At 45.5% G+C, this 21,421-nt stretch overlaps 1 protein-coding gene across 25 annotated transcripts in view; it reads left to right on the forward strand.

Annotated features, from left to right (window-relative positions):
• CELF1 (CUGBP Elav-like family member 1) overlaps window positions 1–21,021 on the forward strand; it is a 107,339-nt gene extending 86,318 nt beyond the window's left edge. For 5 of the 25 annotated variants that reach the window (XM_037738788.1, XM_037738776.1, XM_037738789.1 and 2 more), the window contains 6 exons: window positions 3,153–3,228; window positions 4,687–4,815; window positions 5,170–5,283; window positions 6,309–6,494; window positions 8,286–8,429; window positions 9,147–15,445. In XM_037738788.1, the coding sequence (XP_037594716.1) occupies window positions 3,153–3,228; window positions 4,687–4,815; window positions 5,170–5,283; window positions 6,309–6,494; window positions 8,286–8,429; window positions 9,147–9,274 (777 nt within the window). In that variant the 3' untranslated portion in view covers window positions 9,275–15,445. Of the gene's footprint in view, window positions 1–3,152; window positions 3,229–4,686; window positions 4,816–5,169; window positions 5,284–6,308; window positions 6,495–8,285; window positions 8,430–9,146; window positions 15,546–21,003 lie in introns of those variants that run through there. The other 20 variants (XM_037738779.1, XM_037738791.1, XM_037738780.1 and 17 more) reach the window with 13 other exon arrangements.
• Window positions 21,022–21,421: the final 400 nt, after the last annotated feature.

The raw sequence follows: 21,421 nt of genomic DNA on the forward strand, positions 1-21,421 counted from the left end.
AGATGGAGCTTCACTTTGTTGCCCAGGCTGGAGTGCAGTGGCACAATCTTGGCTCACTGCAACCTCTGCCTCCCGGGTTCAAGTGATTCTCCTGCCTCAGCCTCCCAAGTAACTAGTAGCTAAGACTACAGACACACACCACGCCCAGCTAATTTTTGTATTTTTAGTAGAGATGGGCTTTCACTATGTTGGCCAGGCTGGTCTCGAACTCATGACCTCAGGTGATCCACCCTTTTCTGTCTCTCACAGTGCTGGGATTACAGGTGCTATTCAAGTTTACCACATTATAAATAGAGTTCCTTTAATTTGATCTCTCTGTTGTTGTAAGCCTTGTAGTTCACAAGAAGGTCTGGCTCCAATTTGTGATTTAGATTTACTAGGTCTGTAATATATGTTACAGGGTAACTGAAAAGAATTGCAGCCAACACAAGACACCACCCATCTGTGAATCAAAAAGGGAAAAGGTCATCTCAAGCTGTTAATGGTGAAACCACTAGATTAGTATGGATGATGCAAAAATATTCACATAGGAATAGCTAGTAGAGTCATTCGTTCCTCATTCTTTGAAGTATCATTCTGTAGGGAAACAGACAAAAGGCACTGATTTCTGTCTCACAGTACTGAATTTTGGTTAATTTAGTTCTGGTGGTTTTCATATTTCTAATATCTTATAAGAAATCCCTGTTTAGGCCTGGCACAGTGGCCCACGCCTGTAATCCCAGCACTTTGGGAGTCCGAGGCGGGTGATTGTCTGAGGTCCAGAGTTCGAGCCCAGCCTGGCCGCATGGGGAAACCCCGTTTCTACTAAAAATGCAAAAAAAAAAAAAATTAGCTAGGTGTGGTCGCAGGCACCTGTAATCCCAGTGACCCAAGAAGCTGAGGCAGGAGAATTTGCTTGAAATTGGGAGGCAGAAGTTGCAGTGAACTGAGATCGTGAACTCCATCCTGGGCAACAGAGTGAGACGTCATCTCATAACAAAAAAAGAAAGTGCCTAGTATTTCTCTGAAGTTGAAGAAAAGGTAGAAAGTGGTTTATATATATATATACACACACACGTGTGTGTGTGTGTGTGTGTGTGTGTGTGTGTATGCTTTTTTTTTTCTTTTTGAGTTGAAGTCTCGCTCTGTTGTCCAGGTTGTAGTACAGTGGCTCAATCTCTGCTCACTGCAACCTCCACTTCCCAAGTAGCTGGGATTACAGTCATGTGCTATCGTGACCAGCTCATTTGTGTATTTTTAGTAGAGACAGGGTTTTGCTTTGTTGGCCAGGCTGGTCTCAAACTCCTGACCTCAAGTGATCTGTCTGTCTTGGCCTCCCAAAGTGCTGGGATTACAGGCATGAAGGCAACGCACTTGGTTACATTTCACAGAATAAATTGTTTCTTAGTGCTGAAACATTGCTTGTATGTTAAGAAAATTCAGAGATATTTTAATCGTCTGTAGAAATAATAATGCTTTGAAAATCGTCTGCATGCTATGCATTTGCTTTTCATAGAGAGTTTTGGGGCCCCTTTTTAGGGAAGATTAACCTTTTTGTTGTAATTGCCACTAGCAGCAAGTACATGATGGCATATGTTGAGAGCTGTTTTCTCTTTGTTTTGGTTAGACATGGTCCCCTTCCTAAGAGCTGATCTCATTTGGAGGGAAATGAGGGACCAAGTACAGTATTCACAGTCCACCAGTTGGAACTGAACCCATAGCCCAAGGTGTTTAAGAAGAAAAAGGCTGGGCACGGTGGCTCACCCCTGTAATGCCAGCACTTTGGGAGGCTGAGGCTGGCAAATCACCTGAGGTCAAGAGTTGGAAACCAGCCTGACCAACGTGGAGAAACCCTGTCTCTACTAAAAATACAAAATTAGCTGGGCGTGGTGGCGCATGCCTTTAATTTTAGCTACTCAGGAGGCTGAGGCAGGAGAATCACTTGAACACGGATGGCGGAGGTTGCAGTGAGCTGAGATCATGCCATTGCACTACAGCCTGGGCAACAAGAGTGGAAAAATAAAAAAAGAAAAAGGAAAAAAAAATGTAGACATGGTGCTAATGGACTGTGTGATAGAACATCATCATTAATTATGAGTTTCTGTCTGGACTATGTGGACTTGAAGTAGCCAGGCTCTACTGTCCTGGAGGAATGGTTTTTAATCTTTTTACCCTTTGAGAAGTGGTAAAAAAGGATGTATAGGTGCATTTTTTTCTCCCCATTCTGTTCCTGGAGATTTGTAGACCTTCTGAAACTCATTCATGATCCCTAGCCTGAAAGGATTCGCCAAGACAGAGGAACCAGGTCAGATTTTTATAGGAGTAGAAAACAGGTTGAATAAAAGGATCCTGTACAAGAATACCAATTTTCCATAAGGAATAATAATTGGGTTTAGTTGGAGCAAAGGTTTTCAGCAAGCTGGTTAGACGAAGGTTGTGATTTGCCAGTATCCAAATTAAACTAATGCCATAAACTCAGGGACAGGCCCTCTACTTTGTCATGGGACAATCATTGAAAGAGAACGTACTCTGAACCTGATATGGCCTAATTCATCAATCATTTGGTCATCTGCAACAGTGAAGACCAACTTGGAGGGGAGGAAGAAAATTGGGTTGGATAGATAGATGTGTAGCTGGAGTGATTATTAGTCGTATGGTCCATTGTGACAATAAAGGGTAACTCCAAGAAATACTCTGAAATGCATAGATTTGATATTTAAAATAGTTGTGTGAGGTAGAAATTGGATTATCCAGATGGAAACAATCTTCAGAGTAGGATGTGTGGACCTAACTAAGGAGAACTTGTGAGAAGGGAACTGGAAATGCCAGTTATTCATTCGCAGACAGTAATCACAGTTGACTGTACAGCTGTTCAGGTTTAGCTTATTGCTGTACTTCTGTCCTCTGCTGTGCTGAATTCTGCTGCCCAGGGACTTGAGCTTGGCTCAGTACTCAGTGAACATACTATCTTCTGGGCCAGTGCTTTAGCTGTGTTGTTTTGTCCTGTGCTGTCATAAGCCTCATGTTTCAGTTGTGTTGGCTTGGGTTCTTGTCTTTGACTTTCTTCTCTCTGGGGGCCTCTGCACTCTCGCTTTGCTGTGCTGTAGAGTTATCCCAGATGCAGAACCAGCCCTCACTCTCACTCTTGTTCTGTTTTTTGGTGTAATGTCTAGCTTTATTTGCAGCTCCTTCAGCAGACTGCCTCCTCTGGGAACCTCAACACCCTGAGCAGCCTCCACCCAATGGGAGGTAAGTGTTTCACTACTGCAGAGGAGCAGCAGCACCCAGGCCAGCAGACCCAGCTAACAACAGTCTTGAGAGTTTGGCATCGTTTCTGTGAAAACATTTTTTTGCTCATTATGTAAACCTGACCTAAGATGAACGTCCCAGGACTCAGTTGCCTTGTCTCTATACGGTGGCTCTATTGCTAGTTGATGCCACATTGCTCTGACGTTATCTGCTGCCTCCTAACCTTTTAGGTCACTGTTGGAGAAGAATATGGAAAAGAGCTGTTTGGCTTCTGTAGACTGAGGCCATTCTGATAAGGGGAAAAAAACTGCAAGAACTCTTTATCTCCATTATTAAGTGACTTTTCCAATGACTGCCGAAAAGCCAAAGATGGCTTCCATGCAAATGGCCTACCTTGAAACTTCTAGAACCCAGGCAGTTAGTTTACCTATGTGTCTTATACTTGTTTCTTAGGTGAATTCCTGTTTTGTTGTTGCTATTAACATACACAGAAAACTTAAATGGAGTACCACAACAAACCTGAGCCAGGGGCCATCAGGAGTTGGTGGTGGGGGAGGCCATGGGGCAGCTCCAAAGCTGCCTGTGCCTACACCCTCTGCATTGGATTTAGGTTAGGCCAAATGCATTTGAGAAAGGCATAGTCTTCAGTGAACTGCGTTTTGCTGTTGGAAAATTTCTGATAGCCATTCACTTTGTCTCGGGAAATTATAGTTGGCTATATTTTTGGAAAGTTGCTAGATTGTAACCTGTGTTATATTTTCATTCTCATTTACTCTTTCCACTCCCCTCACCCCTCACTCCTCACTCCATCACTCTTTTGTCTGGTAAATGGTTTGCAACATGGTTAGCACAGTTTAGGTTTCTTCTTCCTCTTTCAACTGTATTGCTTGCCTAGGCTCTACTTGGAAGTCTTTCACTCAGTGATTTTTTCCTCTCTCCTGTTTCTGGTGATGAATCTGCTATTCAAGTGGAAGTATCTTTATTCTTTGTCTCATTGCTGCTCTCATGTGTTCTCCTTTGTTTCCTCCTGGGCATTTGCGTCTCTGCTACATTTTCTGTGTGTTCTCCTCCATTACAGAGAGCAAATCCCCTGTAAAGGGTGAGTGAGGGGCCTGGATGCAGTCCCATCCTGTGTTATAGGTTTTGGCATTGTTCTCCTGTGTTCTGGCCCCATGGTAGTCAGTTTTTCTTGGTTTCCTAATTGCTCACATTTTATTAATGTACGCTTGGGGTGGTTTGCTATTGAATTAACATCTCTTCTCTGAGGAAATGGTTTCAAGTTTCTTAATGCGTGATATCTGAATCTTTTTTGGAGCCCTGTAATATTGTTTGTAACAGTGTCTAGAACATTTCCTCTTTGTCAGGGACCAGCCCTCTGCCAGTGTGTGCTATCGTTGCTGGAATGGATTTATGAGGCACCCTTATTTGCTGGCTGATCCCTTGCTTTGGATGTTGCAGGGTTGAATGCAATGCAGTTACAGAATTTGGCTGCACTAGCTGCTGCAGCTAGCGCAGCTCAGAACACACCAAGTGGTACCAATGCTCTCACTACATCCAGCAGTCCCCTCAGCGTGCTCACCAGTTCAGGTAAGCATGTAATAGGGCCCAGTGTGTCATTCTGTGCCTTGGACAGATCCTTTCTGTTTAAAGGCAGAGTCCAGAGAGAGAAAGTAGTTAATACCTGTTTCCAGAGAGGTCAGATTACGAGCAACAAATTTTCAAATGTCATCTTCTGGACTTCAGAGAAATCTTCCTGATTTTTAATGTGCTGTGGCCATTATTTGTCTCTGTGTCCCCTGCAAGGACAGTTATTAGAATTAGTAACTGAAAACCTCTTTGCAAATAGCATACTTGGATAGTGTCAGTCTTTCTTGTGTTTGGTTCTTGTTGACAAGACAATGTAAGTGATGGGTTGAATTTTAACTCCTGGATTTCTAATAGCAGGGTCTTCACCTAGCTCTAGCAGCAGTAATTCTGTCAACCCCATAGCCTCACTTGGAGCCCTGCAGACATTAGCTGGAGCAACGGCTGGCCTCAATGTTGGCTCTTTGGCAGGTAAGGGGCAGCCCCTGGCTGTCATCAGACCATTCTTTGTGCAGATAGCACATCTTAAACAACCCTGGTAGGGGCACCACTGGAATTATTGCAGTGGCCCAGTGAAGTTAAAAACAATCATGGGATTTTGAATCAGGCCTAAGTTAAATCCCACCTCTGCCCCTTAGCTAGCTCTAACTTTGGACTACCTTTCTAAGAACATTTTCTCATCTTGGAAGTGGGAATAATAGAATACTTTGAAGGGTTGTTAAAAATTAAATAAGGCCAAGTGCAGTGGCTCACACCTATAATCCCAGCAGTTTGGGAGGCCAAAGCAGGAGGATCACTGTAGGTCAGGAGTTCAGACCAGCCTGAGCAATGTAGTGAGACCTCCATCTTTATAAAAATTGGCTGGGTATAGTGGTGCATGCCCTGTAGTCCCAGCTACTTAGGAGGCTGAGGCTGGGAGGATTGCTTGAGCCTGGGAGCTTGAGGTTGCAGTGAGCTATGATTGCACCACTGAACTCCAACCTTGGTGACAGAGTGAGACTCTGTCTCCAAAAAAAAAAAAAGCATAGATAAAGTGCTGCTGAGTACCTCGCATAGTACAGTGGCTGGCACATAGAATGTACTCAGTACCTGTTAGCTGCTCTTTTAATGGTAGGGTTCTCCCACATCTTGTCATAAATCATATGTGCCCCTTTGAGTTCATAGTCCTGGGACTCTTCTTTTATGACATTCTAGCTCAGTATGAGAAAGTGGCATTACAGCCAGATAGAAAATGGAGCCTGTCACTCCACAGATTGGATAAAGGTAATGGGGAGCACCGCACCCTGGTATGGCATTTCTTAATGTCTCCATTAGCAAGGCCCGCTGAATGTCCTGAAATCTAACCAGTCAGATAGGTTCTTCTCCTCAGGGAGAAACGAGGGAGATGAAGGGGAGAACTCGGGAGTTTTCCCTCTTCTAGATGTCCCTAAGTGGACTTGTCTTTAGCATCAGTTTAATCTTTCTTGTATATTAATCTTTCTCTTCCTCCAACCAAGGAATGGCGGCTTTAAATGGTGGCCTGGGTAGCAGTGGCCTTTCCAATGGCACCGGGAGCACCATGGAGGCCCTCACTCAGGCCTACTCGGGTATCCAGCAATACGCTGCTGCTGCACTCCCCACTCTGTACAACCAGAATCTTCTGACACAGCAGAGTATTGGTGCTGCTGGAAGCCAGAAGGAAGGTGAGTGTAAAGGGAGATCAGTGTCAGGCATGGGGGTATTCTTCCTTCTTTACCAGAACTGAAAGAGCAAAGGCCGAGGGAAGCAGCTAGGTTGTCAGACCAGTGTCTTTTGTTGTTATTGTTTTTTGACAGGGTCAAGTGTAGACTGAGAAACTCTGAAGTGTGAGATCTGCTTTTGAAATGTTTTCTGGATGTGGCTCAGATCAGAACCTCTGTGGGCCTTCTTGGGACTGGGCTGCAGGTTTTAGATGAAGGAACAGACTGACCTTATCGTATCTGACACATTTGACAAGAATCTGTTTTTGTTAGAAAGTCTTCTCTATGAATTACAGATCTATCAGAGGATCTTCTGTCTGGATGTCTCCTGTCTCAGTGTCCCTTTTAGGTATATCATTTGGCATTTTCCTCACTTTGTGATTTATGTTTGTCCTGATTGAAGGCAAACTGAGGGGTGATGGGACAGAGTTTGGCCCATGAGTTGATGGAGTGGGAAGTATGTCGTTTGACACAAATGGTATTCAATTTAGGAGAAAAAAATTAGGAGAGACTGTCTAGCCAAAAAGAGGCCTGAAGGTGACTTATATGAATAGAAAGTCCTGCTGACACCTTTATGCTCAGATTTGACTGGCGTTTTATAACCAGGAGCTGGTATAAGCACTAATGTGGGAAAGAGATGAGCGTCCTCTTGCCACAGCAGAAAGAAGTCCTGGTTCATCTCCCCTCACCTACTCGGAAACACTTATATCCCCTAGGGATATGGTAGTGGGAGAATGTAGCGTGAACCAATATTTTAGTGGAGACTGTGGATACAGACAATAAATAAATGAAAGCATGAGGTGTTGCATGATCCTCTGGAGAATGACAAGCAGAGAAGAAAGGGAGTGCCAGAGGCACTGCATTTTATCCAGAATGCTCAGATAATGTCTCTCTAAGTTGACATTTAAGCAGAGAACTGAAGGAAGTCAGGAAGCAAGCCATGCCTGAATCTACAGAAGAGTGACGGGCATAGGAACAGCAAGTGCCGAAGCCCTAAGGCAGCAGTGTTCCCTGATGTGTGTGACAAAAACAGCGAGGCCAGGGTGGCTGGAGGATGGTTGGACTGCAATTGTAATAAAACTTTTTGGTTGGAAAATCATTGAGTCACACGAAGAATGTGTATTCTGTTTTCAAGCTCAGTGTGAATTATGGGTGCATTTTTAAAACTAGAATTTCTTTTTACTGAAGCCCAGTATACATATGATGAAACTCACTGATTTTGGCAATATGAGTATTGACAAACAGACCAAGTCCTGCAACCGTCACCACAGATTTAGAACATTTCCATCACCCCTAGAAATTCCCTGTGCCCCTCTGTAGTCATTCCCTGCGTCTACATCTTGCCTCTGGCAACTGCCAGTCTGTTTGCTGTCCCTGTGGTGTCTAGGCACTATTTGGAAACCTGTTTGTTCCTAACCCCTTTTTCTGCTGTGTTCCTCTGTGAGCCTGCAGTCTCTGTTCTGCTCCACACACAAGTTGGCCTGCTTTATTATCCCAGCACTCCCTCCTCCCGCAGGTAGAATTCTCACGTCCTCAGTGAGATGGAGCTTGGCTGAATGTGAGGGAAGGAATCTATTTTAATGTTTGCCCCTTGGTTCCTTGCTTTGTATTTAGAGAATCTGTTTAGTTCCCCAGATAAATCTCTATTTTTGGGGATTGTGACAGCTTTAACATAGGTAGAAATCAAAGACCACTGGTGCAGGGTGGCAAGCATGTTTGATACTGATACCTTTCCAATGACTGGGTGTTTTGAAGGTCCAGAGGGAGCCAACCTGTTCATCTACCACCTGCCTCAGGAGTTTGGCGATCAGGACCTGCTGCAGATGTTTATGCCCTTTGGGAATGTCGTGTCTGCCAAGGTTTTCATAGACAAGCAGACAAACCTGAGCAAGTGTTTTGGTATGTTGGCTTCTCTCTGGTGTCAGGGTGGGATTAGTATTTTACCGCTGAGAAAGGGAGAGCTAACTGCAGAAAGAGCTGGATATGAGTTTGGGCTGTTTTAATTTGGCCATGGGTAGGTCAGATGACCTCTTCTTGGGCTTCAGTTTTCTCATTGCTGTAGTGGAGGTAAGGATTCCTACCCACTCTGTTGCTCCAGAGAGAAAAATAATATACAGCAATGGTTTGCAAAACACCTTAGAACAGTCCAGGTTTGTGCCTGTAAATCCCAGTACTTTGAGAGGCCAAGGCAGGAGGATCGCTTGAGCCTAGGAGTTCAAGACCAGCGTGAGCAACAGAGATAGACCTCGTGGCTACAATAAATTAGTTAGGCATGGTAGTGTGTACCTGTGATCCCAGCTACTCAAGAGGCTGAGCTGAGAGGATCACCTGAGCCCAGGGGGCCAAGGTTGCAGTAAACCATGGTCACACCACTGTACTCCAATCTGGGTGAGACCCTGTATCAAAAAAAGAAAGAAAAAACCCTTAACCACGTAGATGTTAAGTGGTACTATTAGGAACCTAATTTCTTTGATATGATATAATTTCCAGATTTCTTGTGCCTGCTGAATAAAATTGGGGTTTGAGATTAAGCACGTAAGGTATCTTGCATAAGGAGGACTGAGAATCTCCTTGCCTCATTATGTCCCTCACCTAGGTTTCTGCTTGGACACACAGGTTTTGTAAGTTACGACAATCCTGTTTCGGCTCAAGCTGCCATCCAGTCCATGAACGGCTTTCAGATTGGCATGAAGCGGCTTAAAGTGCAGCTCAAACGTTCGAAGAATGACAGCAAGCCCTACTGAGCGTGCTCCCCTCTAAGACTGGAGTGAGAGGGTCTTCTGGTAAGTTGGGGAGGAGCACCCTTAATGATTCGAAGCCCTGAGGCTGTGTGCTGATAGCCCTGGACCCTGATCCCTGCCACTCTCGCAGGCACAGCTTGCCCTGAAGACTCGGCTACTGCCTTCTGTGGGAGTTTCGCTTCGTACAGAGGACAAGTTTGTGCTTTGGTTTCCAGTGTTTTACTTTGGAGTTTAGGTGCCATATCCTGAGTTTTTTTTTTTGTTTTTTTTTTTTTTTTTTTTTTTAAAGTTTGCTGTGTTTGTAATCAGTGTGTGTTGAGAAGGACCAACACCAAACCACCCTGGGGAAGGGGGACAGGGAAACATTTAACACAGACAATGATTGGGATTTGCCCCAAACCACCCTGAAAGAGGACTGAGTGGAACAAAAAAGTGACCCCCAGAACCTCCCTTAATGTGAGGGTGGGTAGGATGAGAACTGGCATCTTGGAGCTGTGGGGAGCAGAGCGGCTTTGGAGGACAGTGGGAGTGACTAGACACCTAATGCCTGGCAACCAGAGGCTCAAACTCCTGCACAGCTGCCTTCTGGGAAATAGTTTTTGACACCGATATCTCAGATTCTTGTCCAGAATTTCTGCTGCTCTTTTCAAAAAAGGGCATTAACAATTCTCTGGAAATAAAGCACCTGTTAGCCTGACATACGCAAAAAGCAGGGCGGCATCACCCATTACCAGCTCCCCCAGCCAGCAGTCGGTATTGGATTGGCCCAACCTGGCTGGTGGCAGTTTGGGAGAAGCAGCCAAAGAGGTCATTTTAGTTTATTTCAGCACGAAATTAGACCATGGCCCATTTCCAAAAGGTCTCTTTAAAGAAGGCCTCTATGGAATACATTGCCTGGTTCCCTTCCTTGCAGTTCACCACAGCAAGGAATGTCACCTCAATCCCAAGCCACAATTTTCTCATGAGGGCAAATCCAAGAAGGGCTTGCAGTTCTTGCTGAAGTGGGTAGGTACCACTTCTGGGCAGAGTGATCAGTGCCATCTAGGTGGGGGAGGAGGAGCTTGTTTCTTGTTGTACTTGAAGCAGAAGGATCCCTGTAAGCCAGAATGCTGCATTTGCCGTGGCCAGAAATCCTCCCTTGCCTCTTTGAGGTGTCCCAGATGTAGTATTCCCACAGAGGTCTGGCAGGCCCCTCCTGTAACCACTCCAGTCACATTTTCTGCTCTTGAGGCAGAGGTGACATCAGGACGTTTACAGCCTCCACATGAGTTGAGTGTTCATTTACCTCAGTATTACCGTGTTCATTTTTGTCCTCGTGCTACAGTTAGCTCCCTGCTGCCTCCCGCAGGTCTCACTTCAGCTCTTGCCTGTGACCCACACAGCTTCGGGGCTCTGCCTCTGCTCCAAGAAGTGCTGTGGGGGTAGAGAGCCGGGAACGACATGCTGTTGGGAATGTACACCTGGGCAGAGGTGGCCCTGTTAAGATATGACTATAGCCACTGCCAGGGATGGGATCCCTGGGTCTCTGGAATCTGAAACCTCACAAATACCAGTCTTGACCCCTAGCAGCAGAGATAAGAATAAAGGGGTTGGTTTGCTATTAAGTCAGATGGGGGCTCTCTCCTTGTCATGCTGTCCCTGTGGGTAGAAGACAGGGATTGACCATCTTGCTGTTGTACAGGTAGCTGGTGGTGTTGGATTATCCCATTGAAGCTGGGACAGCTGTTCCTTTCTCATAGTGATAACTTGGGTCTGTTGTCCTCTAAGAAACGTGAAACATACACTTCTTAAGCTGAACCACGTAAACTTGAATTCTGCGCACTGGGAGAAATGTGTCCTGTGTTTCAAAGGATAAAACTGTTCTAAAGGCTTCCAGGGTCATGATGGGATTTTTTAAATAAATGCAAAAAATAAAAATAAAAAAGAAAAAAGAAAACAAAAAAAAAAAAAAGAAAAAAAATGCTAGGTTGGGGAGGCGCTGTTCTGAATCCCAACCGGCTGGAACCAAGAATGTCGTTTCTATTTTTATAGAAGTTTTATACAGCTCCGGGGTGGAGAATATTTATTACCTAAATTATATCTCTGGAAAAGGCCAGGATTTTGTAGAATCCAGAATGTGATTGTTGTACACACAGGGTGCTGTGTATGATTGAAACTACTGACTTTCTGTGGCCCGTTTGCAGCCCAGCTAACCTGCCCAAGGGGAAGGTGTTAATGCTGTGAATTGGCAGAGGAGAGAGCTGTGCTCCACAGGGTGCTGCCGGCGCTGTGCTCCCTAGCCTTCTGTTCTGTCTTCCTCCTCAGCCAGAACTCCACTCCCTCCCCACAGCCCCCTCTTCTCTCCGCCTTCCCCCACCTCACTATTATTTGTCCATGGATTTGTCCTGGGCTCTGGGACCTTATGAAACCCCTTTCCTAATGACATAAGAGGCCAAGGTACAATCCACCCACCTTTGATACCAGACCCCAAGGCTTCATACCTGCTGTTGGGTTCTCTTTTCTAAAAGGAAGACTTGCCCCAGCAGGGGCCTGGGCTGCTCGAGCAGCCAGCTGGTGAGACCATGCACTTCTCTCTTATTTCCTCCCCCTGCCCAGTGAGTTAGCACAGCAGTAGCACTGCCCTTGAGCACAGTTCTTTCCCCAGGCCAAAGATGGTTTTGTGAAGAAGCTGCTCCCCTACAACTCTCACGTGTGAAAGGGCTCAGCTCAGAGAGTGGAGACTCGCAGTCAAGTCTTAAGCAATCTTTTTCTGTTGTGTGAAGGTTTCACTTACAATGTGTTTTCTGCTGTAGTTTTGTTTCTTACTCGGGTTACATCATGAAATTGATTTGCCTTGAATGCAGCCAGACCACTGTCTCCTGGGTTCCACTTGAGTGGCCAGGGCCTGGGTGGAAGCTAAGAGCTTGGATTTCTGGGAACAAAGGGCCATCCCCATAGGATTGAGCAGAAATTCTGGCCCTCTTCCCTGAAAAATTTTCCCCACCCCAGCCAGCATCTTCTGCTTCTCCTTGGGTTGTGACCAGGGAGTGGGGAGAGAGGCTGAGGCTCTGCTCCCCCAGAGACCTTCTTTTCTTAGGAGTTGGGCACTTCAGGGAAAATCCAAGCCTTAGGTTCCCTTCTGTCTCTGGCAATTAGATGTGTTCTTGATGTCCTCCATGTCCTTTTTGACTTTTCCCTGTGTCCATTGTTAGCATGTGCAAAAGTTCCCTGTCATTACCCAACCCCTGCCCGCCCACCTCATTTCAGGGCTGTACACACAGTGAGTGTTCTGTTCTCTCTCTCTTTGTTTGGATGTATTGCTCTGTGTAACTCAGTGGGTCTCCCTCTTTCTGGTTTGTTTTTTTTTCTAGATTCCTGCCGTTTGTTCATCGTTGTGCCTAAAGCATGTCGATGTGGCGTCAAGTACATCGTCCAAATCCCTGTCTCTTCAGCTTCTCTGATGCTTGAACTCTCACCTTTGACCTTGTGTTGACCTTTGATGCTGACGTGTATTTTTATTATGTTTGTTTCTTTCTTCGTTTTTTTTTTCTTTCCTTTTTTTTTCCCTTTTGTGCTGCCAAATTGGTTTTGCTAGAACGACTGCTGAAGGGGAAATATTTAAACTTGCATTTGAATATAAAAAAATCTATTTTTCTAGAACTTCATAAAATAACCACTTGATTTTGTGATTCCAATTCTTTGTAATTGTCTTCAGAGCAGCCCTACTAGCACATACCGCGTGGTGTTTGTATTTCTGTGAACACACAGCCAGTCCGTTTCTAGGCTTTGTTTCTCTGTGTGCTTAGTTTTAAAGACAACTTTGAAGTAAACAATGAAATAAAAGATGTCACTAAAACCTTTGAGGCTCCTGAGCACATTTTGCTGATATAGTCTGTGGGGCTTGAGGAGACCGCATGTATTGTTCTTTCTTTTGTTTTTCTTCTGAGTTCTCAGCTGCAGAAAGCACCTGAACCCCCTTTCTTCCTTTTTGACTGCAGGCTGCAGTTTGGGCCCCAGCCAGCCCTTTTTCTTTTGTTGTTCTTCCCTGGAGCGACTCTGCGGGGAGCCCTGGATCCCGCTTGCCCCTTCCCCTCAGCCCCATGCTTGTTCCTACAGTCTCCACAGCAAAATGTGATGCTTTGATTTTTTGTTGTTTTTGTTTTTGTATTGTTTTTGTGTTTTTGTTTTGGATTTTTTCCTTTCCTACTAAGATTATGCCCAGAAAAAACAAGTTTTGCATGTTTCCTGCTGTTTCTTCACACCTTCGTATATATCACCTTCACCTCTCTGTTTTCTATAGTTTGTGCAAAAACTGACCGATTTAAAAGGGTTTCAAAGAAGCTGTTTTAAATTGTTGTAGGGTTGATTATTTTTTTCAAGATTGTATTGTTTTATTTTGAAGTGGCAACTTTCTCCTCTATTGCCCTTAGAGTGTTTGCCTGTGCACTTAGACTGTCACTTCGTGTGGCCTCCAGGTCTCAGCCGGGCGTCCAGGAGGCTGGCTGCTCTGCTCAGAGAGGGTGGGAAGGGGGCCTGGAGAGACACAAGAAGCAGAGGTAGAGCCCAGAAGGTGGCAGCGGGTGGGCAAGAGGCTTATTTAGCGCATTAGGGGCAGTGGGCACCCGGAGGAAGGAGGGTGCTCCCAACCACCCGTAGGAGGCCATATGCGCACCAAGCGACAATGCACCTGCTGGTGCTTTTCCTAGGTGACAAGCACAATACTACAGTCTTCACACTGTTTACAGCCCTGGGCACCAGCCAACCCCGCACTGCTCTTACTTAGCTAGTGGGGTAGGGGGAAAGGGCAGGTATTTGTTTTTTAAATTGGGTCTGTGAAGAGCCAAACAGCTACTGTCCCTGGGTGCCAGGCAAGCCAGTTTTTTGGTTCCCTGAGGGAAACTGACCCTCTTCTCTTGTGGCACCATCCAGCCTCAGGGTCTTGGAGACTTGAGTAAGAATGTGAGTGGAGGGGGAGAGGCGAGGAGAGGAGAGGTCACAGGGTGGATCTGTGGAGGGAAGAGGTTACAGGGGGAGGAGCTGATGATAGATCCCACCCAGACCTAAGCTGCTGGTGGGTGGGTGAGCTGCAAAGTAGGACTGTCCAGGGAAGGGTGGAGAGATGTAGCTAGGGGCTGGGTAGAAGCGCTGTTGAGCATCCTCCACGCCAAGATTGGTGAAGGAAGGGATCCCAGCAGGGTTTCTGCTCTGGGACTGGCAGGTTGCCTGGTATTATGCCCAAGGCCACTCTGCCTAGGGGAACGGGCAGCCAGGTGGAGGCTTAGTGTCTGGTAGGCTGCTGAATTTCCTGGAAGGGGTGATTGGATGGAAAGAGGCCAGAAACCCCAGCCTGAGAGACTGCTGTGCGCCCCACAGTCTGACTGCACAGAGCCGCCTCTGTTGGCAGGAGGCGCTGAGGCTCCCCTTCCTGCGTATTGAGAAGCTCTGTTTGCCAATATATTTTGCTTTCAATTCCAAGAGGAGCTCTGGGAAAACCTGTGGATAAAACCAAATGCCAAATGTTGGACGTTGTTTCCTTTTCCTTTTCTCTCTGATTGTTTTAATTGTTCTGTGGTGGTTTTAATGGATTTGAGACCCTGGAGCGGCAGCTGCCTTTCTGATTTCCAGCTGCTTTTTGTGAATAATTTAAAAAGAAAAAAAAAAAGAAACTTTACATTTTGGAGACAAACCTGTGTGAGTTTTTTATTGGTACAAACGTTGTATTTAACACTAGGGGTTTTGTACAGTTTTTTGCCTTTTCTACTAGAAAACAATGTAAAGTGATTTCACAATGTGAAGAGAAAAAAAAATTGCCACTATGACCAAACGCACAGTCTGTTCTGCAGCAACAACGGGATTCAATCAACTCAGTCGTGATTCAGCCGTAGAAATGCTTTTCCTTTACCTTGTTTGAGCTTTTCCTTTCTTTTCTGTTTTGATTTGCGAAGAAAATGTCTTTTTTGTGTGAACTTGTGTTGTACTCTGTAGAAAATTATGGATTTTACTTTAATGGTTTAAAAAAAAAAAAAAAGGCAAGAAGAGCCCTTATCGCTTTTCTTAACCTAATCACAGAGTTTGTGTAGTGAATTTAAAAAGAAAAAAAATTGTTACAAGTTTGGAGCAAGGGAGTATGTGTTTCAAAGGAATCTCCTTCCTTTTTTTGTGTGTTTTTCCTTTTGTCCCAATGGGGAACCTAAATCTGTTTTAATTGCACAGACACACGGACAAAAAGTCATTTTGTATCTGCCAAGTGTGGTACCTTCCTTTGTTTATTTGCTATTAAACTGTTTGAGAAGAACTGATGTCTTCAGAGTTACTGATTGTTGGGGTGGGCGGTGGGCCCTTGGAGCGGGTAGGGTTGCCGTGTTCCTGAAGAAGGAGTGTGGGTGCCTGTAAGACTTCATTTTGATACACCTGAAGGTGTGCATCCTGAAGGAAAGTATAATTTCTCCCCAGAAAACCACTTTCCCTGTCTTTTTGTATTCTCCAGGATTCCTACTTATATGGAAACTTTTTTTTTTTAATGGAAACATTTGAACTTTTCTGCCAACCTTAGTTTTTGAGCTTCTGTTCTTGGCTGCTCCCTGAATTCAGGCAGTAAAGAAGCCCCATACTTGGTTTAGCCAAGTGTCTCCCAGACTGGATTCTGTTTGCTGTCTACTTGTCCCCAAAAAGAAGGGGCAGCTTGGGGTTTTGAGAAGATTTTGTCTGCCAAGTTCTGCATTTGAGTGTTTCTTTGTTCATGTCCCCATTTTTATTCATTAAAAGTGTTTAAAAATAAGAACCTATATGCAAATAATTATCCTAGCTAATGTTGATTGTTTACCACAATCAGGCGTTCAGGATACACGTGATATCCACTACATGTTCCAGTGTTTATATTATCCCTGGGAAGTACCTAGTGTTCCCATCCTCATTTTCAGATGAGCAAACAGGTTAAAAGAAATTGGGTTGCCTACTAGAAAGTGGTGTGCACTGGGAATCAAACCAGGTTGCCCAACTCCTGAGCCATTTCTCCTAAGCACTACGAAACAGAATTCAAAAGCCGGGCTGGGCATGGTGGCTCATGCCTATAATCCAAGCACTTTGGAGGCCAAGGCAGGCGGATCACCTGAGGTCAGGAGTTCAAGACCACCCTGACCAACATGGTGAAACCCCGTCTTTTTAAAAAAAAAAAAATTCAAAAGCCAATAAATGTGCAGTAGTTAACCTGTGTCTCATCACAGATGATTGCTCTCTGTCCTCTAGGCCCCAGTGAGAGGAGCTTAGAGGACCCATGGCTTTTGTGGCTCCCCTGGGAGGTGACTCACTGCAGCTCCTTAAAGTGGCCGTTCTGGTGTTTGAGAGGTTCACTGGTAACTGGTGTGTCAGCAGGCTCCTGCAGGGCACTGTTGCCTGTGGGGAGGGGTGACTCCCAAAAGGCATTCCTTTCCAGACTCTCACCTCACTAAACCTGGGACCAGCTCAACCACTGTTTACCTGGTGTCATTTGTTTTTATTGTTGCAAAATCAAATTTGCCATTTTAATCACTTTTAAGTATAATTTCTAAAAATTTTGTTTTACTTTGGAATATAGATTCAAGTTGCCCTGAATATATACTCCCTATGATTTTATAATTTACTGCCATTAAACACATTCACAATGCTTCTGTAATCATCAACAGCTAATTTTTTATTATTTTTGAGAAAGGGTCTCACTCTGCCACCCCGACTGGCATACAGTGGCACAGTCATTGCTCACAACAGCCTCAGCCGCCCCAGGCTCAGATGATCTTCCCACTTCAGCTTCCTGAATAGCTGGGACTTACAGGCATATGCCATCACGCCTAGCTAATTTTTGTATTTTTTTGTAGAGACAGGTGTCGCCATGTTGCCCAGGCTGGTCTTGAATTCCTGGGCTCAAGCAATCTGCCTGCCTTAGCCTCCCCAAGTGCTGGGATTACAGGCGTGAGCCACCATGCCCGGCTCCGTTACCACCTAATTTTGTGAATCAACTTGAAATGTACTTTTTTCAGCTTCATTCTGATCCACTGATATTTGTGAAATAAATTTGGTATAATTATTACATTTAAAATACACATTAGCGGGTCTCAGTGGCTCACACCTGTAATCCCAACACTTTGGGAGGCCGAGGCGGGAGGAGCAATTGAGACCAGCCTGGACAACAGAGTGAGATCCTGTCTCAACAAAAAATAAAATTAGCCAGGCATTGTGGCATGCACCTGTGGTCCCAGCCACTTGGGAGGCAAAGGTGGGAATATTGCTTGAGCCCAGGAGGTCCAGGCTGCAGTGAGCTGTGATCATGCCACTGGGCTTCAGCATAGGTGACTGAGTGAGAGAGACCCTGTCTCCAAAAATACACAAACCACACACAAATATATTTATAACCATTGGTATATAAAATGGCCATTGAGTGCCTTCTCAGTGAGTTTTGCATTTCACACTTGGGGAAATCGGTGTAGTGGAGGGCAAGGGTAGAGAAGCAGAGGCTTCCTCCTCAGACTCTTTCTGGGCCTTTTAAGTACAACCTGAGCATCTTTCAATTCAACTTCATGCCTAAAGGCTGTTGCTTCTTTTTAAAATTAACCTAAAAAAGGGAGTATGTCCAGTACTGTTGCAGCCTTTTTAAAAAGTTTATGCTTTGGCATATTATAATAATAAAGCTGTATCTTCATTTTGTGTTTTGTTAAGTTTGGTCTTGTTTTGAGACAGAGTCTTGCTCTATCAGCTAGGCTGGAGTGCAGTAGCACACTCGGCTCACTGTAACCTCCACCGCCCAGGCTCGCTCAGGCAACTCCCTTGCCTCAGCCTCAGGTTGTGCCCCACCACAGCTGACTAATTTTTTGTATTTTTAATAGAGACGGGGTTTCACCATGTTAACCAGACTGATCTCAAACTCCTGGCCTCAAGTTGATCACCCACCGTGTCCTCCCAAAGTGATGGGATTACAGACGTGTGCCATCTTGCCCGGCCATTGTTTTGTATTCTTTGAAAACCTCTTCATCCTTCTGTAGCTTGCTCCACACCTGCTTTTTTGCCACATTCCTGTGGATCTGGTTGGTAGAGGCACTGCTGCACTGACTTTCTCGGTCAGCACACAGCTTCCCTAGTGCTCGTGTACTGTGCTTACCTGAGCAGCTCAGTCCCTGATGAGGAAAAGCCACCAGGCCGGCTGTTAAACACCAGGTGGTTCCTGCACCTCAGGGAATGTCAAACTCATGTCTGATAATATTTCCCTTCAGGAGATAATCGGAAGTGGCCTTGCCTTGCTCCTTCTGCCTTCCAGCATTTTCCTTCCCTCTCAGGAGACCTTTCCAACCCCCACCATCTGGTGTTTAATTTCATTCGCATTCATTGACTTTCTCTGTACTGGGTTAAGGCTCCATCTAGAGGGTAGGCTCTTGTTTTTTTAAAAAAATCGAAGCAGATTAGGCACGGTGGCTCATGCCTGTAATCCCAACACTTGGGAGGCTGAGGCAGGCGGATCAGGAGTTCGAGACCAGTCTTGCTAATAACATGGTGAAAACCCGTCCCTATCAAAAATATAAAAATTAGCCAGGCATGCCAGCAGGCACCTGTAATCCCAGCCACTCGGGAGGCTGAGGCAGGAGAATCTCTTGAACCTGGGAGATAGAGTTTGCAATAAGCCAAGATCATGCCGCTACACTCCAGTCTGGGAGACGGAGTGAGATTTCATCACAAAAATAAACTTGAAAGCAGTCTTGGGATGGGATATTGAGCACTCTCAACCAGGAAGGGCCTTCTCACAGTCCGTGACACTTGCCTTGGCCAGGTCTTGGGCTGCCCTACCCAAGGTTTTTTCATTAGTGAGGGTGGGTTCTACTAATCTGAAGCCTCTTGAGATTTGGGTTGTATTTAATTTTTTGTTTGTTTTTTAGTAGAAACGGTTTCACCATATTGACCAGGCTGGTCTTGAACTACTGACCTCAGGTGATCATCCGCCTCAGCCTCCCAAAGTGCTGGGATTACAGGCGTGAGCCGCCTCGCCCGGCAAATTTGGGTTGTATTTAAACAGCTTTATTGCACAGCGTGGTGGCTCATGCTTGAAATTCCAGCACCTTGAAAGAGGCCAGCAGATCACTTGAGGCCAGGAGTTAAAGACCAACCTGGCCAATATGGCAGAACACCTTCTCTACTAAAAATTAAAAAATTAACCAGGCATGGTGGCACATGCCTGTAATCCCAGGTACTCAGGAGGCTGAGACACAAGAATTGCTTGAACCCACGAGGCAGAGGTGGTTGTGAGCCAAGTTTGCACCCCTGCACTCCAGCCTGGGGAGCAAAGTAAGACCGAGACCCTGTCTCAAAATAATAATAAACAGATTTATTGAGATATAATTCACACACAGCACAACTCATCCACTTCAAGCATACCATTCACTGGGTTTTAAAGTTGTGCAACCATTAATGCAGCCTAATTTTAGAACATTTTCAGCACCCTGTACTCATTATACTCATTAGCAGTCACTCCCCATCCCCTCCCTCACTCTCTTTCCCATCTCCTAGTAACCATGAATCTACTTCTGTCTGTACCTTTGCCGGTTCTGGACATTTCGTTAAAATACAGTCATATGATATGTGACCTTCACTTAGCCAACATCCTAAGGTATTTCCTCCTTTCTTCCTCCTACTTGAAAATTAGTGGGAGCACCCGCTGCCTTGTACCACCTGCACCTGCCGTCCCTCGTCCTTCTGAGCTTGTCTGCCTCCAATCCAGCCTTGTTTCTGCAGCCCCTGTCCCTTCAGCTCTCCCAGCATCTCTTTCTGGTTCCCTATATTATCTGCCTCAGCCTCAATCTGGAAGGCCTGTAGACCCACATTGTCTGATACAGTTACCCACTAAACACTGGAGCTTTTTTCATTTAAATAAAAATTGGCCCAGCACGGTGGCTCACGCTTGTAATACCAGCACTTTGGGAGGCCGAGGTGGGTTGATTACCTGAGGTTAGGAGTTCAAGACAAGCCTGGCGAACATGGTGAAACCCCATCTCTACTAAAAATACAAACGTTAGCCCAGCGTGGTGGTGGGTGTCTGTAATCCCAGCTACTCAGGAGGCTGAGGTGGGAGAATCACTTGAACTCGGGAGGCAGAGGTAGCAGTGAGCCAACATCACGCCACTGCACTGCAGTCTGGGCAACAGAGTGAGACTCTGTCTCAAAAAATAACAAAAATGTAGTGCCTCGGTTTCACTAGCCACATTTCAAGTATTCAAGTGACTGGTGGCTGTCCTACTATTGGACAGTGCCAATACAGCACGTTTCCATCATCAGGCAGTGGCAGGACTGTTCTAGGCAGTTTGCTTTTTTTTTTTTTTTTTTTGGAAATGGGAGTCTCTGTTGACCAGGCTGGAGTGCAGTGGCAGTATCTCGGCTCACTGCAGCCTTTGCCCTCTGGGTTCAAGCGAGTAGCCACCTGAGTAGCTGGGATTACAGGCGCCCGTCACCAGGCCCAACTAATTTTTGTATTTTTAGTAGAGACAGGGTTTCACCATTTTGGCCAGGCTGACCTCAGGTGATCTGCCCACCTCAGCCTCCCAAAGTGTTGAGATTACAGATGTAAGACACTGTGCCCAGCCTACTCTGCTTTTAAGAAAACAAAACCTCTATTTATTAATCAGCCACACCTACTGTGCTCATCCTCCCAGCAACTGTTAGCATAGGAAGATAGGCGCAGAGAAGCTCCCAGTTCTTCTGTTCACGTGGCTAAGAAGTAAAACAGTTGCATTTTCATGCAGGCCAGCCTGACCTCATAGTCCTGTAGAACATATTCCTTTGAGGGTTCATGAAGGTGGACCCTGGGGTGCCCTGGTTTAAACTCCACCTCTGGAAAGAAGCTTCATGAAGGCAGGAGCCATACCTACCTCCTTTCTCACTGGAGACCTCACCATTCCTCACAGGCTGGCAGGTAAGTATTCAGTAGACATTTCTGTGACCATGCAACACAAATGACGGCCAAGTCCCTCAGAGCCGCTTTACAGGAGTTTTTTTCTTTTGAGACAGAGTCCCGCTCTGTCACCAGGCTGGAGTGCAGTGTCGCGATCTCTGTTCACTACAACCTCCCCCGGATTTGAGCGATTCTCCTGCCTCAGCCTCCCAAGTAGCTGGGACTACAGGCACGCACCAGCTTACCCAGCTAATTTTTTTTTTTTTTTT

This window comes from Cebus imitator, unplaced genomic scaffold (genome assembly GCF_001604975.1).
Source record: "Cebus imitator isolate Cc_AM_T3 unplaced genomic scaffold, Cebus_imitator-1.0 Scaffold58, whole genome shotgun sequence".
In the NCBI taxonomy this organism is placed as follows: domain Eukaryota; kingdom Metazoa; phylum Chordata; class Mammalia; order Primates; family Cebidae; genus Cebus; species Cebus imitator.